Source organism: Bufo bufo, chromosome 3, assembly GCF_905171765.1.
Source record: "Bufo bufo chromosome 3, aBufBuf1.1, whole genome shotgun sequence".
Lineage (NCBI taxonomy): Eukaryota > Metazoa > Chordata > Amphibia > Anura > Bufonidae > Bufo > Bufo bufo.
The window spans coordinates 355,961,968-355,979,146 of record NC_053391.1 but is presented as its reverse complement, the minus strand read 5'-3'; the positions used below and the strand labels follow the sequence as shown (position 1 = coordinate 355,979,146).

Genomic DNA, 17,179 nt, shown 5'->3' with positions numbered 1-17,179 from the left:
GTGTGGCACTTTGTCTTTAAAAAAAAAGTAGCCAAATTTTGTTGGTTGTTCCCTTTCTGGCTACTTGTGACCAAACAGGGACACTAGTGGCCCCATCACAGAGTGGTGAGGGTGGCAACAGTGAGAGGAGTCAACATAGTGGGCCCATCACAGAATGGGGAGGTTGTCAACCGCATGAGGAGTCAAGATAATGGCCCCTAGTCACAGAGTGGGGAGGATGGCAACAACATGAAAAGCCAACATAGTGGTCCTGTCACATAGTGGGGAGGGTGGCAACAGCAAGAGGAGTCAACATAGTGGCCCAGCCACAGAGTGGGGAGGCGGGGGACAACTGCAGTGGCAGTAACAGCACAAGATAGTGGCAGTAGGAGAAGATGGCAGCAGATGAGCAGGTGTGTGGCATCAGGTGGGTTGCGGCATTAGAATAGTGGCTGAAGCACGTGGACAGAAGTAACGGTTCATTTTTCACAATGTTTTGCTGTGGAACCCAGAATAATCTAGTCTGATGCATCACTACACTGGCTTATGGAAATCCTGGCTGATCCATGTCCGATTCATCTTTACAAAGGTCAGTCTCAACATTTTGTGTTGAAAGGCGAGTTCTCTTTGGGGTAACTATGCCCCCCGCTGCACTAAACACCCGCTCTGATGCCACACTACTGGCCAGGCAGGAAAGCTTGTCCAGGACAAACTCGTCCAGTTGCGGCCACAAATCAAGTTTAGCTGCCAGGGGATCTTGGATCTGGGGTGGCAGAGTGCAGCCCAGGTATGCTACCACATGCTGTTTCAGGTTCTGCTCCATGTCCTGCTGCTGCTGGGTGGTTTCTTCAGTAGGCAGGTGAAGAAAAGTACTAGCTAGAGACTCCAGACTTAAGTTGCTGCTAATAGAGCTGCTGCTGTTCCTGCCCCCCTCCCCCACTCCAGCAGTCATGGCAGTGGAGCGGGAGCGCAGAGGACCCCTCCCTCCGGTCAGACCTTTGTGAAGATGGGCGATAGCGCACATACGCAGCAGCCAACTGACTACATAGGATGTCTCAATAGTAGTTCAGTTTTTTCCTCCCTCTCAGCGGGTGGAAAAAGGCCCCCATTTTGGACCGGTAGCGAGGGTCTAACATGGTGGAGATCCAGTAGTCATCCCTCTGCCAAATGGTGATAATACGGCTGTCACTACGCAAGCAACTTAGCATGCATCTGGCCATTTGCGCAAGGGACTCGGATTGTCTCCCTGCCTCCATCTCCACTGCATACTGCCATGGTGTGTCGGGGTCATGAAAAGTACTGTGACACAGTGAAGGGTATTGTCTGGGAAAACAGGTGTTTTACTCCCAGTGTGTGCTGCTGGACTGATTGGCGGCCAGGTGGGGTCAAACACCGGACTGGATCTCAGGTGCCGGTCCGGGGTTTTGGCAAAACCTAGCTGCCTTTAACCACCTCCGGACCGCCTAACGCAGGATCGCGTTCCGGAGGTGGCAGCGCTGCGCACAGTCACGCATATATGCGTCATCTCGCGAGACGCGAGATTTCCTGTGAACGCGCGCACACAGGCGCGCGCGCTCACAGGAACGGAAGGTAAGAGAGTTGATCTCCAGCCTGCCAGCGGCGATCGTTCGCTGGCAGGCTGGAGATGTGTTTTTTTTAACCCCTAACAGGTATATTAGACGCTGTTTTGATAACAGCGTCTAATATACCTGCTACCTGGTCCTCTGGTGGTCCCCTTTGTTTGGATCGACCACCAGAGGACACAGGTAGCTCAGTAAAGTACCACCAAGCACCACTACACTACACCCCCCCCCGTCACTTATTAACCCCTTATTAGCCCCTGATCACCCCTGATCACCCCATATAGACTCCCTGATCACCCCCCTGTCATTGATTACCCCCTGTCATTGATCAACCCCCTGTAAAGCTCCATTCAGACGTCCGCATGATTTTTACGGATCCACTGATAGATGGATCGGATCCGCAAAACGCATCCGGACGTCTGAATGAAGCCTTACAGGGGCATGATCAATGACTGTGGTGATCACCCCATATAGACTCCCTGATCACCCCCCTGTCATTGATTACCCCCCTGTAAAGCTCCATTCAGATGTCCGCATGATTTTTACGGATGCACTGATAGATGGATCGGATCCGCAAAACGCATCCGGACGTCTGAATGAAGCCTTACAGGGGCGTGATCAATGACTGTGGTGATCACCCCATATAGACTCCCTGATCACCCCCCTGTCATTGATTACCCCCCTGTAAAGCTCCATTCAGATGTCCGCATGATTTTTACGGATGCACTGATAGATGGATCGGATCCGCAAAACGCATACGGACGTCTGAATGAAGCCTTACAGGGGCGTGATCAATGACTGTGGTGATCACCCCATATAGACTCCCTGATCACCCCCCTGTCATTGATTACCCCCCTGTAAAGCTCCATTCAGATGTCCGCATGATTTTTACGGATGCACTGATAGATGGATCGGATCCGCAAAACGCATACGGACGTCTGAATGAAGCCTTACACGGGCGTGATCAATGACTGTGGTTATCACCCCATATAGACTCCCTGATCACCCCCCTGTCATTGATCAACCCCCTGTCATTGATCACCCCCCCTGTCATTGATCACCCCCCCTGTCATTGATCACCCCCCCTGTCATTGATCACCCACTGTAAGGCTCCATTCAGACATTTTTTTGGCCCAAGTTAGCGGAATTATTTTTTTTTTTTCTTACAAAGTCTCATATTCCACTAACTTGTGTCAAAAAATTAAATCTCACATGAACTCACCATACCCCTCACGGAATCCAAATGCGTAAAATTTTTTAGACATTTATATTCCAGACTTCTTCTCACGCTTTAGGGCCCCTAGAATGCCAGGGCAGTATAAATACCCCACATGTGACCCCATTTCGGAAAGAAGACACCCCCAGGTATTCCGTGAGGGGCATATTGAGTCCATGAAAGATTGAAATTTTTGTCCAAAGTTAGCGGAAAGGGAGACTTTGTGAGAAAAAAATTAAAAATATCAATTTCCGCTAACTTGTGCCAAAAAAAATAAATTTCTATGAACTCGCCATGCCCCTCATTGAATACCTTGGGGTGTCTTCTTTCCAAAATGGGGTCACATGTGGGGTATTTATACTGCCCTGGCATTCTAGGGGCCCCAAAGCGTGAGAAGAAGTCTGGTATCCAAATGTCTAAAAATGCCCTCCTAAAAGGAATTTGGGCACCTTTGCGCATCTAGGCTGCAAAAAAGTGTCACACATCTGGTATCTCCGTACTCAGGAGAAGTTGGGGAATGTGTTTTGGGGTGTCATTTTACATATACCCATGCTGGGTGAGAGAAATATCTTGGTCAAATGCCAACTTTGTATAAAAAAATGGGAAAAGTTGTCTTTTGCCAAGATATTTCTCTCACCCAGCAAGAGTATATGTAAAATGACACCCCAAAACACATTCCCCACCTTCTCCTGAATACGGCGATACCACATGTGTGACACTTTTTTGCAGCCTAGGTGGGCAAAGGGGCCCATATTCCAAAGAGCACCTTTAGGATTTCACAGGTCATTTACCTACTTACCACACATTAGGGCCCCTGGAAAATGCCAGGGCAGTATAACTACCCCACAAGTGACCCCATTTTGGAAAGAAGACACCCCAAGGTATTCCGTGAGGGGCATGGCGAGTTCCTAGAATTTTTTATTTTTTGTCACAAGTTAGTGGAAAATGCTGATTTTTTTTTTTTTTTTTTTTCATACAAAGTCTCATATTCCACTAACTTGCGACAAAAAATAAAACTTTCCATGAACTCACTATGCCCATCAGCGAATACCTTGGGGTCTCTTCTTTCCAAAATGGGGTCACTTGTGGGGTAGTTATACTGCCCTGGCATTCTAGGGGCCCAAATGTGTGGTAAGGAGTTTGAAATCAAATTCTGTAAAAAATGACCTGTGAAATCCGAAAGGTGCTCTTTGGAATATGGGCCCCTTTGCCCACCTAGGCTGCAAAAAAGTGTCACACATCTGGTATCTCCGTACTCAGGAGAAGTTGGGGAATGTGTTTTGGGGTGTCATTTTACATATACCCATGCTGGGTGAGAGAAATATCTTGGCAAAAGACAACTTTTCCCATTTTTTTATACAAAGTTGGCATTTGACCAAGATATTTATCTCACCCAGCATGGGTATATGTAAAAAGACACCCCAAAACACATTCCTCAACTTCTCCTGAATACAGAGATACCAGATGTGTGACACTTTTTTGCAGCCTAGGTGGGCAAAGGGGCCCATATTCCAAAGAGCACCTTTCGGATTTCACAGGTCATTTTTTACAGAATTTGATTTCAAACTCCTTACCACACATTTGGGCCCCTAGAATGCCAGGGCAGTATAACTACCCCACAAGTGACCCCATTTTGGAAAGAAGAGACCCCAAGGTATTTCGTGATGGGCATAGTGAGTTCATAGAAGTTTTTATTTTTTGTCACAAGTTAGTGGAATATGAGACTTTGTAAGAAAAGAAAAAAAAAAAAAAAAATCATCATTTTCCGCTAACTTGTGACAAAAAATAAAAACTTCTATGAACTCACTATGCCCATCAGCGAATACCTTAGGGTGTGTACTTTCCGAAATGGGGTCATTTGTGGGGTGTTTGTACTGTCTGGCCATTGTAGAACCTCAGGAAACATGACAGGTGCTCAGAAAGTCAGAGCTGCTTCAAAAAGCGGAAATTCACATTTTTGTACCATAGTTTGTAAACGCTATAACTTTTACCCAAACCATTTTTTTTTTTAACCCAAACATTTTTTTTTTATCAAAGACATGTAGAACAATAAATTTAGAGCAAAATTTCTATATGGATCTCGTTTTTTTTGCAAAATTTTACAACTGAAAGTGAAAAATGTCATTTTTTTGCAAAAAAATCGTTAAATTTCGATTAATAACAAAAAATGTCAGCAGCAATGAAATACCACCAAATGAAAGCTCCATTAGTGAGAAGAAAAGGAGGTAAAATTCATTTGGGTGGTAAGTTGCATGACCGAGCAATAAACGGTGAAAGTAGTATAGGTCAGAAGTGTAAAAAGTGGCCTGGTCTTTCAGGGTGTTTAAGCACTGGGGGCTGAGGTGGTTAAAAGACAGCTGGGATCAGCAGAGGGGATCTCTGTGTTGGGATCTGAGGCTTGTGACGAGTTGGAGGGCTGAGACCTGGGTTTAGGGGAAACAGGCCTCCTAAAGCCTGCTTATGGACTTGGCAAGGCAGAACTGCCAGCAAGGTGTGAACTAACACCCAGGAGATAAGGTGACTTTCTTCCTTTATGAACTTACCAAGACTGCAAAGTGACTTGCGTTTTGTGCTATACCTTATGTGTGAATAAACATAGTGCACGCCTGACGCTGTATGACGTGCAGAGTAGGGCTCAGAAGAAGACCAGGGAGGGGTGAGTACTGTGCAGTACTTTTTCCCTCACTTTTGAGGGGGAAAAGTGTGTCTTATAGTCTGAAAAAATACAGTACATAGGCCCCTCAAATCCTAAAAAATAGTTTTTTTTTACATTTTTTGTTTACATTTGAGGGCTTATTTTTTGTGAGGCAAGGTGTATTTTTAATGACAGAATTTAATTTACCATATCTTATGGAAAGTGGGAGAAAATTCTTTGTGGGGTGAATGTGAAAAAAAACAACACAATTACAAAAAGTTTTTTTGCGTTTTGATATTACAGCATTCATTGTGTGCTAAAAATGACATGACGTCCTTATTCTTCAGGTCAGTATGATTACAGAGACACCACATTTTTATAGTTTTTAATATTCAATATCTATATTTATTTAATATATTTTACTTTAATTAAATACCTTTGAAAAAAAATATATTTAGCAACAACATTTTCTGACAGCCAGAACTTTTTTTATTTCCATATACAAAGCTTCATGAAGGCTTGTTTTTTTGCAGGGTAAACTGTCCTTTTTATTGATATCATTTTAGGAAATGTACAACTTTAGATAACTTTTTTATTTTATGGAGGAGACAATCGTGGACTTTTATTAATTTTTTTGTTATGGACTTCACCACCCAGGAAAAATATTTTGATATTTTAATAGTTCAGACATTTTCAGACACAATAGTACCTGTTATTTTAATTTTTTTTATTGTTTATTTTTATATGTAAACTTGGGAAAGGGGGATGATTTAAGTTGTTAATGTTTTTACTTTTTTGAACATTTTTTCTTACTGTCATTTTTAATACCCATAGAGGACTTGAACATGCAGTCTTCTGATTACTTTTTCCATATTCTGCAATAGAATACTATCAGAGTCCATGGGATTCTGAGAGGCTTTTTGAGAAGCTGTGCCTTGGGCATTGCTCTTGAGGCAACTAGCATGGCAACCAATCAGAGCCCTGTGATTTCTCTGCAGGGGCTCCAATTAGAAGGTTGAGGGAACTCCTTTCTCTGTTTAACCCCACAGATGACACAGCCGCTATTGACAGCAGAAGCTGAGGAGTTAAATAACCATGATTGGTGTAATCACCAATCGTAGTCACTCCCAGCAAGTGCCTGTTGAATTATATATTGAGCACCTACCATGTATGGAGCAAGCTCAGCTTGTGTTTTCCCAAATTCATAAAATTTGGGAAATAAATAAAACAAACAATGTCGGGCAGGGGAGGGGGAATATGATTGCTTTCTCTTCTCTAGCTCCTATACTAACCCCTACCCAAGGTATTGTTTGTTTTATTAATTCTTTACATGACATGTTTTTGGTTGAATTATCTGGGGCCCCTAATTGTGTCTGTACTAAAAAATTATATATATTTTTTTAAATCAAATAAAGGTTATGTTTTATGGCACTTTCAGTGATAATGGTTTTAAGCTAGGTGTCATAACTGGCATTATATCATCAGTGGCCTGGCTAAAAATTATAGATTCTGTCCTATTCTTTTTTGCTTTGCCCCCCCCCCCCCCACCCCCCACTTTAAATCTTTTTAGTATTGCACTCATTGTACAACCTTCACAGTAGTTTTGTACAGATGTGTGCCCCCTCACAGTAGTTATGCCCACATTGTGCCCTCTCACAGTAGTTATGCCCACATTGTGCCCCCTCATAGTAGGTATGCCCTCTGTGTGCCCCTTTCACAGTTATAATGCCCTCTATGTGCCCCCTTCACAATAATAATCCCCATTGTGCCCCCTTCACAGTAATAATGCCCATTGTGTCCCCTTCATAGTAATAATCCCCATTGTGCCCCCTTTATAGTAATAATCCCCATTGTGTCCCTTTTATAGTAATAATGCCCACTGTGCCCCCTTCATAGTAATAATGCCCATTGTGCCCCCTTCACAGTAATAATGCCAATTGGCCAATTGTAATATGTGTAAAACACACAGGTGATGTTATAGAAACGACTGAGAGCTACACGATGTTCATGTGAGGTCCATACAGGGGTTCCAGCGATCAAACATTTATCACCTAAATTGTATAGAATACAAGCTGCAATAAACAGTGTCTCCTGTGGATTTCTCCTCTTAGTAAAGATAGGGAAATAGCTGTGGAAAAGGCAAGAGACAAGTGGTGGGGGAACAACTGAAAAGTCTGCAGATACTCCATCAGATGTTCCAGACAGCTGCTGCGTCAGCTCCTTTGATGGACATGTTCTCTCACATTATAGTATCTGATGCAGAAGTCTGCCTACTTACAAAAACATGGCATGTCCCACCTACTCCCAGGCTGCCTTAACATCTGGCCACTACACATAATGACACGACCCGTTCTACTTCCTGCTCCATGATTAGTTGGGTTCAGGAGTGGACTGGCCTTAGATGCTACCCCCGAAACTGTGCCTGCTGTGCTCCCAAAGGGCCCCAAATACTATATTGTTGAAAAATGGTGCCCCAGTAGTAATAAAGCCCCTAAATTGCCTCCACCAATAATAATGCCTCCCAGTAATCGAATACCCCCAGTAATAATAATAATAATAATAATAATAATAATAATAATAAAAGTGTGCTCTCATTAATAATACCCCTAAAATGCCCCTAGTATTAAAAATGCCACTACAGTGCCTCCAGCAATAATACCTCCCATTGTGCCACAGTTAAAATGCCCATATAGTGACCCCTGTACTAATAATGTACCCTACAGTGCCTCCAGCAATAATAATGTCCCCCTATTGTGCCCCAGTACAAAAAATTCCCCTATAGTGCACCAGCATTAAAATGCCCCCCAGTGCCTCCAGTAATGCATCCTATAGTGCCTTCCTTATTAAGAAATGCCCCCCGTAATGTTCCCTATAGTGCTCCAGTATTGAAATGTCCCTAGTGCCTCCAGTGATGCCCCTATAGTGTCACAGTATTAAAAATGCAGTCCTGAGGTCAGTAATAAAAAGGAATTCAGTAAGAAGACACACCCCAACTTCCTGGCACCCTTGGCACGTACCTAGTGATGCCTAAATGGTAAATAATGCCCTGATTGAGGCTGCAGACAGTGGGAGCATCAGGTACTTATGTATTATCTATTATACTTACTGTCAACATGTGCCCTTCTGATTTCAACATCCTCAAAAATCCAATACAGTTAAATATTGCAGTGGGACACAGGAGCCAATGGGGCACTGCCCTGCCATTTACCCTCAGAGGCCACAGGTCGCTAGACCAGTAGTTTATGAGACAGTAGAATGGTGCACGTGGTTGCAAGGCAGTGAAATCATTGCAACCACCTGTGCTACATCTCAGGGAGCATGACGCGCCAAAAATGTAAAACCACCCATAAAGTATAAATATTGTAAGGGATCGTCTCTTTTCAGGGGGTCACACTCACAGATATCTTCGCAGACACGATTATTATGTCCAAACTCTTGCTTTATTTCAGACACTTTAGCAAAGCACAGGTTAAGAAGTCGCAGCTTCAACTTATCACGTGTGACAGCCACACAAAATAACAAACCCTTGCCCGGCTAGGCTCTAACTAAACACATAAACGTATCCCTGACTCACCTAGAGAGCCCTGTTCACACATGGAACACAAATGCGGCTTTCCTCGGCCATTCAGTCCAGCAACCTCCAGGCTGTGACACTTCAATACCTTTTGGGGGATTGTGGCCCAGTAGTCCTCTCGACTCTAGCCTCGTGATCCTTGTTTGACAGGCGTCACCGCGTCCCTCAAAGTTCAGGCTATCGCCTAGCCTCGTGGCCCCTCAGCACACCCGGCTGAGACCACTCACACAGAGCCTCACCAGGACTCTGCTTCACAAGACTCTCCAGAGTGAGCCACACCCAAGATCCAGTAGCAGGATTAAATAGGATCCCTGGACATGAGCATGCCTCAAGTCCCGGACTGGAACCTGAGGAAACAACACCTCAATGTTCACATTGCCACAATACATTCTTTATTACTTCATAGAAAACAATAGCGATAAAACCATTTACAAAATATGCAGTATGGACTCACAATATAGTCAACCCTACGCTGCCGGTCCAGCCCTCCACACATAGCTCTATCAATCATATGATATAATGGTACCCCACAATGGTTATAATCTGCTCCAAACCACAAGTAAATATATCGTATACTAACCATCTATAACTCCATTCCAGGTGGGCGATTAATAATGTACATAATAAATTGATAGGAGCAATTCAAACACATCGTGGGGCCATTAATTGTATACGCAATAAGACTCCATCTGAAGTGCTACACCATACAAAAACAATAGATAGCATAATCAATAAACTTCATAACCACAAGCATGGTAGAGTACAGACCCAGAGTAGGGTGGCAGTGGTCTGTACTAGTCTAGTGGTTGGTTATCTCAGGGAGCATGATGATGCCATCGAGACCAGCTGCACTGGAATGCAGGAATTTCAGTTCATACACCAGAAGAGGTCTGTGGCCTTTACCGCAGAGGTGAAGTGGAATGGCCTTTTGTGGAGCATACAAGTAACAATAGGAGCATTACTGGGGCCAATACAGGGGAGCTATGGGGGCACTTTTAATACTGGGGGCACTATAGGAGCATTACTAGGGGGAATATTGGGGCACTTTAAATACTGAGGCACTATGGGGCATTACTGTGACATTATTATTACTGGGTGTACTATTTATTCTGAAGTATAGCATTTGGGACATTGAAGACCACAGCAGGCACAGTATTGAGGGTGGCAGCAGCATGACACTGTTGGGACACCAGGGTAGAGAGGATGATGGAAAAATTATGAATAAACAGTAAAATGCCTGTGTGGCAATCTCTGCAGAGACGAGATGTGGCTGAAAGAAGTTGTCATGGGGATCTGGGCTGACAATGAGGAAAAAGAATGCCTAAATCAGAGGCGATATCACTGGATGTAAAATGTATATAGTGCTGTATCCTCCTGTGTGTTTGGTAGCTCTGAAAGACCAAGCATCATGCTGAAGGTATGGCTGGGTCAGTGCATCTAACCTCCTCAGCCCCCTCCTACGTATCTTAACTAGAGACAACACAAGAAGGAGGACATAACATATCAGCTGTCACTTACCAACACAGAGAGACAACTTCTGTAGAGGTGTATGTTATTCTACACTGTGGTATTTCGTTCTGCTGGAGCAGTACATTGTGTTGCCTTGTGGTATTTGGCTTTGCTAGGGCAGTATATTTTGCTGCACTGTGGTATTTGGTTCTGCTGGGGCATTATATTGTGTTGTCCTGGGGTATTTGGCTCTGCTGGGGCAGTATTCAGTGCTGCTCTATGTTATTCTGACTTCATCTACTTGTGTTGACCCCACCTTCTACCAGTTTAGACCCATCTATAACATGGGGCCACTTCTATTTTTTTTTCCAGGGATCCCCTAATTCGATGGCATGCCTGCAATTTTTATTTTAAGTCAACTGTTATTTCATCCTTTCAAGACATTGAGATTTTCCATTTTAATTTTATTCCCTGCCTTTCCAGAGCCATAACATTTTTATTCTTCTGTTCACACAGATATACGAGGGCTTCGCTGTGGGTATGGTACTTTTTTGGTGATGTGCAGTGTTGTTTTTGCGCCAAACATATCTTTTGGAATTATGGGCAAAAAGTTCAACCTTGGTTTCATCAGACCATAGCACCTTTTCCCACATACTTTTGGGAGACTTCAGATGTGTTTTTGCAAAATGTAGCCTGGCTTGGATGTTTTTCTCCGTAAGAAAAGGCTTTCGTCTTGCCACTCTACCCCATAGCCCAGACATATGAAGAATACGGGAGATTGTTGTCACATGTACCACACAGCCAGTACTTGCCAGATATTCCGGCAGATCCTTTAATGTTGCTGTAGGCCTCTTGGTAGCCTCCCAGACCAGTTTTCTTCTCGTATTTTCATCAATTTTGGAGGGACGTCCAGTTCTTGGTAATGTGACTGTTGTGCCATATTTTCTCCACTTGATGATGACTGTCTTCACTGTGTTCCATAATATATCTAATGCCTTGGAAATTCTTTTGTACCCTTCTCCTGACTGATACCTTTTAACCATGAGATCCCTCTGATGATTTGGAAGCTCTCTGTGGACCATGGCTTTTGCTGTGGAATGCGACTAAGAAAATTTCAGGAAAGACCAACTAGAGCAGCTGAACTTTATTTGGGGTTAATCAGAGGCACTTTAAATGATGGCAGGTGTATGCTGACTCCTATTTAACATGATTTTGAATGTGATTGCCTAATTCTGAACACAGCTACATCCCCAGTTATAAGAGGGTGTGCACACTTATGCAACCACATTTATTTAGGTTTTCTTCCCTCTACCTAAAAGATTTTCAGTTTGTTTTTCAATTGAGTTGTACAGTTTATAGGTCACATTAAAGGTGGAAAAAGTTCTGAAATGATTTATCTTTGTCTCATTTTTTTACATCACAGAAACCTGACAGTTTAACAGGGGTGTGTAGACTTTTTATATCCACTGTATGTCCTCCTAGATGAGCCGCCTCCATGGTCCACACGATCTGGAGAAGCGAGGGAAGAAGCTAACGCTCCATCACTCCTCACATTCTACTCTAAACTAGCTTAGCCCCACCCTTGGCAAGAAGTTGGACCAGTCCACTACTACCTAGAGGGGGGGGGTGGAATGTTAAGTTCCATTCCTGTTGCAAAGCACTGCCAAGCATACCCCTTCTGCTGGTGTACAAAGTGTATTGCATGATATTACATTGCATTTGCATTATGAACCATGCTGTATCTGCCTGTATTGCTGAGAAAAATTTGGTTTTAATATATGCAAATGAGTCTCTAGAAGCAATGGAGGCATTGCTGTTACCCCTAGAGGCTCAGCTCTCTCTGCAACTGCCTCACCCTCTGCATTTTGACAGGGCCACGCAGGGAAAACATCATCATGCGTGGCCCTGTCAATCAAAGGGGAGAGGGCCCGCTTATTGCAGAGAAAGCAGAGCCTCTAGCAGTAACAGCAACGCCCCTGTTGCTCCTACATAAGCATACTGTACATTAAAACATCATTTTTCTCAGCAATATGGGCACATATGAACATAGGACCAACACAGATGCCTTTAGCTGCCAAGCGCACATGTAACAGGCCAGCCAGTTTCATAGGTACAAATCTGCTGACAGATGCCCTTTAAACATAGGCCACTTTGAAAAGTGGTGTCTCCAAAATGTTGCAGAAATGTTGCGCAAAAGTTGCAATTGGCATGTCGTGCAACATTTCTACACTGAAAACATGACGTATCTAGTTTGATAAACGTCCCTCAAAGTAGTGTATGCATATATTTATACATAGGAATAGATATTTGTATATAGATAGAAATAGATTGTTATGTACACATTTGCATTTCTATTCTTTAGGAATTATTCACGTGGTGCTCTGAAATTCCATTTCTTGCAGTGGCATTTGTAAAGTAATCTCCGGATTTTCAGTCTTTATATAAATATCACTAAATTGATAGAAAAAAAACACTATTAAAATATAACCAAATAAAACCTTACACTGTTCTCAATATTATATATAGTCATAGAAACATATTGGGTCTGGTACCAATCTTTTGATCAAGGCTCTATTGACATCAGGGACTAAGAAGGGGCATATATAGATCTCATATCCAGCCCATCTTTACTCACAGTTCTACCTTGTTCAGTATTTCCAGATCGGTAGCAGTCTGAGATGGATGGGTATCCACAGATTACATAGGGTTCATTTATTCATTTTTGTCCAAGATCCAAATATTCTTCCTGATTCCACCTGAGAAGTGGGGTCCAAGTTGTTAGATTATCACTGGAGTCAGTTCAGCTGTCCCTGATTCCTCCCTTAACTACCCCTACCTACAAGCAGAGCACACCCCCGGAAAGGGGCAACCCCACTTCTCGGTGGCTAAACCTTCGGAGTCCCTGCAATGGCCCTATTCTGATGCCAGGCCTTCAATAATACTGCGCCCAACACGTTTCTCCAGTGCCTATAATAACCTGGTTCTTCAGGGGACCTTAGATACAATAGGCTAAAACAGACAATGCTAATAACAATATATCTGGTGGCCTCCTCAGATAGGAGAGATGAGCGATCTGATGAGGCCGCCTCATGTTTTTTTTTTGCCTTCATGGATCAACTTTGCTGGATAACAGGCTGAACTATATAGATGTATGTCCTTTTTCAGCATTACAAACAATGTTAATATGTCACTATGACATATTAAAAGCTTTTTGAAAGCTCCATGATACTTTAATTCATCAACATTAAAATTCATCTGCCACATTCTTGCCCTTGCTGCCAGCTAGGTCTTTCAGTAATATTTGACAACCAAGCTGAGTTTTAAGTATCCTACAAATTTTTATATCATCAGTAAAAATTTACACTTTACGAGATTTAAGAGATTTTCCAAAAAAATAGGACCAGATCTTTGTGGTACCCCACTGCTGACTGTAGCCCATTCTGAGTATGTACTATTTACAAAGTACCATCCCCACATAAAAAATGTATTCTCTGACCTGTTAGAAAGGTACATGATGTAAATTGCAGTAAGGGCTCATGCACACGAGCGTATTTTCCTTCCATGTCCGTTCCGCTTTTTTTGTGGACCGTATGCTGAACCATTCATTTAAATGGGTCCGCAAAAAAACGGAAGTTACTCTGTGTGCATTTTGTTTCCAAATGTCTGTGTTTCTGTTCAGCAATAAAATCGAACATGTCCTATTATTGTCCACATTACGGAGAAGAATAGGACTGTTCCATTAGGGGCCACCTGTTCCGTTCCGCAAAATACGGAATGCACACGGACGTCATCCGTATTTTTTGCCGATCTGTTTTTTGCGGACCGCAAAGAAAGCATTTTAGTTAGCTGTTCTTCATGAATTTATTTTCTGTTTTTAATTTCAGATACCATAAGCAAGCAAAATGGGTGACTGGAGTTTTCTTGAAAAGTTGCTGGACCAAGTACAGGAGCATTCTACAGCGGTTGGAAAAGTCTGGCTTGTGGTCTTGTTTGTGTTCCGTCTCCTAATTCTGAGCTTAGCAGGAGAGTCTGTATGGGGGGATGAGCAATCCGACTTCATCTGCAACACTAAAGAACCTGGATGTCCTAATGTTTGTTATGATAAGGCATTTCCTATTTCCCATATTCGCTATTGGGTGCTACAGTTCCTATTTGTCAGCTCTCCTACCCTATTTTATCTGGGTCATGTACTTTACATATCAAGGAAGGAAGCAAAGTTAAGAAATAAAGAAAATGAGTATAAAGTCATGGATGAAAAAGTCCATCAAGTAAACCATGATGAAAAGAAACCTAGGAAATTCTTAATTCAGGAAGATGGAAGAGTCAGGATTAGGGGAGCTCTGATGTGCACATACATAACTAGTATAATTTTTAAGAGCATATTTGAGGCTGGATTTCTAATTGGTCAGTGGTATCTGTATGGCTTTGTGATGGCTCCAAACTACGTGTGTGAAAGACTTCCATGTCCTCACAAGGTAGACTGCTTTGTGTCTCGACCCATGGAGAAAACCATTTTTATCCTTTTCATGCTTGTTGTCTCCCTCATCTCGTTATTCCTCAACTTACTAGAGCTGACTATTCTAGTTTTTCAAAGTATTTGCAGGAAGGTAAAACGGTGTATGTCTGCCAAATATACAGGTGATACACAAGAGATATTCCATGAAAAGGCCTACAGCTCACCTAGTGCACCAGTGCTGGATAAATCTTGCTTGTTTTTTACTGTGGACAAGGATAAGCATCCTGCCTACAAAATATCCGATGAGGAGAACTGGGCTAACTACAATACTGAAAAGGAGTTGGGATTAAACGTTGGATTACACACAAGCATGGAATGTAACTCTTACTGTGATGCTACCAACCGATCAAATAGTTCTGCCTGGAAAAAACAATACGTGTAAATGTACCATCTTGACTCTACAAGTGCAATATGTTGAACATAGTTTATTTTTCTTGCTATTTCCTACTTTTTTTATTATGTTTTTTAAGTTATTACTGATCCTGAAAAAAATAAAAACTTGATTGGATATCTGTTTCTAGAAACAAGGTATGTACAGAACTTGTATGAAATATATCTTTATGACAACATAGGGTGTTCAGATAAAACAATGAACAAACACTTGAAAGACTTTGACAAGGGTGGACTGGCCCTGGAAAAACAGCTAAATGTGGCCCCGTGTTGTAGGCAGGTCCAAATTGACAAAAGGTGCGTCAACACAAGCAGATAGGGCCAGCGAGACCACAGTACAGCACAAAATACTGTCCCCCTGGCCACAGTATTCAACTGCATCACTGTTCTGATGATGGCGATACAGTAGAATTCAGAAGGCCACCTGTGGGCCATTGGTCAGGTGCATAAATACCTGATGATCCTACATTAATTAATGTTGAAAGCATAAGACCATTTTATACCCAGCCAATGGCCTGGAGGAGGGCTCAGGCGGCCCTCCTGGCATCGGACCACCGTGAAAATCCCCTGTAGGCTGTATAACCAGTACACACCTGGACTTCGAGCTCATTAGTTTATAATGTACGTTAAGATGCTGTGAGCAGCCAGGTGGAGAAACAAGAGAAGCATGGGACATTTGAAATAATTTAACTCTAATGAGTTTAGTTCTTAGATGCTTCAACTTCTATCCCTTTATTCTTTCTTTAAATGTGTATATATATATATATATATATGTATGTATGTGTGTGCACCTTACTTCCTATATTTTGATGGCATCTGCAGTAGGAAACAGAGATAAACAGAGATAGATAGATAGATAGATAGATAGATAGATAGATAGATAGATAGATAGATAGATAAAATGTCAAGGTGTTTGCAAAGGGTATTTCAATGGCAGGAATGAAGAAATAGGTAGAATGGACACTACAGCTACACAGGGTAGATTTATTATATTTAAAACTATACAGACTGTACAGGTTAAAAATATAAAATAAAAGCAGTGCAACACATTTTGCGAGTGCTCCGCCAACTTCTTCAGGCACAGAAGTAGATTTAAATCCAGTAAATCTATCCTGTGTAGCTGTAGCGTTCTGCTCTAGCTGTTTTTCACTCCTGCTATTGATCTACAATACGGGACCTGACCTGGGATTCCTGCAATAGGACTGTGCTGCTTCAGTGATCAGGATTGGTACATCTGATCAATACACCTTCATCGGCGTTGTGCCTGAAGAGCACAGCGTTATCTGGGAAGCAACTTTCTTTCATGCGCATGTCTAGAGTGTTTTTTGGGTCTACTTTCACACTTGCATTTTGCCTGATCCGGCAGGGATCAGCAAAAACGCTTCCGTTTGTGATAATTTAACCGCTGCATCCGTTATGAACGGATCCAGTTTTATTATCTTTAAAATAGCAATGACGGATGACATTTTCTATTGTGTCCAAGTAAGCGGATTCGGCATGACACACAATGCAAGTCAAAGGTGCTGGAGCCTTCTTGCTCGGCACCCAATGCCTAACAGAAAACTGCAGCTTGCAGCGGTTTTCTGTCCGGTATGTCAACCGAGCGGAACGGAATGAATTTTGGGGCATTCCGTTCTGTTCAGCTCAGTTTTGTCCCCATTGATAATGAATGGGGACAAAATGGAAGCGTTTTATTCTCTGCCGGATCTCAATACCGGAAATGAGAAACGAATATGTGAAAGGGGCCTTTTCTTTGTAAAGGGAACTTGGGAGCTAATAAGGTCCTGTGATTACAGCAGCAGCAGCACTGATTGAAGTTGGCAGTTTCTGGGCTGTG

At 42.7% G+C, this 17,179-nt stretch overlaps 1 protein-coding gene across 2 annotated transcripts in view; it reads left to right on the top strand.

Annotated features, from left to right (window-relative positions):
* Window positions 1–15,476, top strand: part of LOC120995369 (gap junction alpha-4 protein-like) — a 29,170-nt gene extending 13,694 nt beyond the window's left edge. For both annotated transcript variants that reach the window (XM_040424518.1, XM_040424519.1), the window contains one exon: window positions 14,321–15,476. In XM_040424518.1, coding sequence (XP_040280452.1) covers window positions 14,339–15,334 — 996 coding nt within the window. In that variant the 5' untranslated portion in view covers window positions 14,321–14,338 and the 3' untranslated portion in view covers window positions 15,335–15,476. The remainder of the gene's footprint in view (window positions 1–14,320) is intronic.
* The last annotated feature ends 1,703 nt before the right edge of the window (window positions 15,477–17,179 follow it).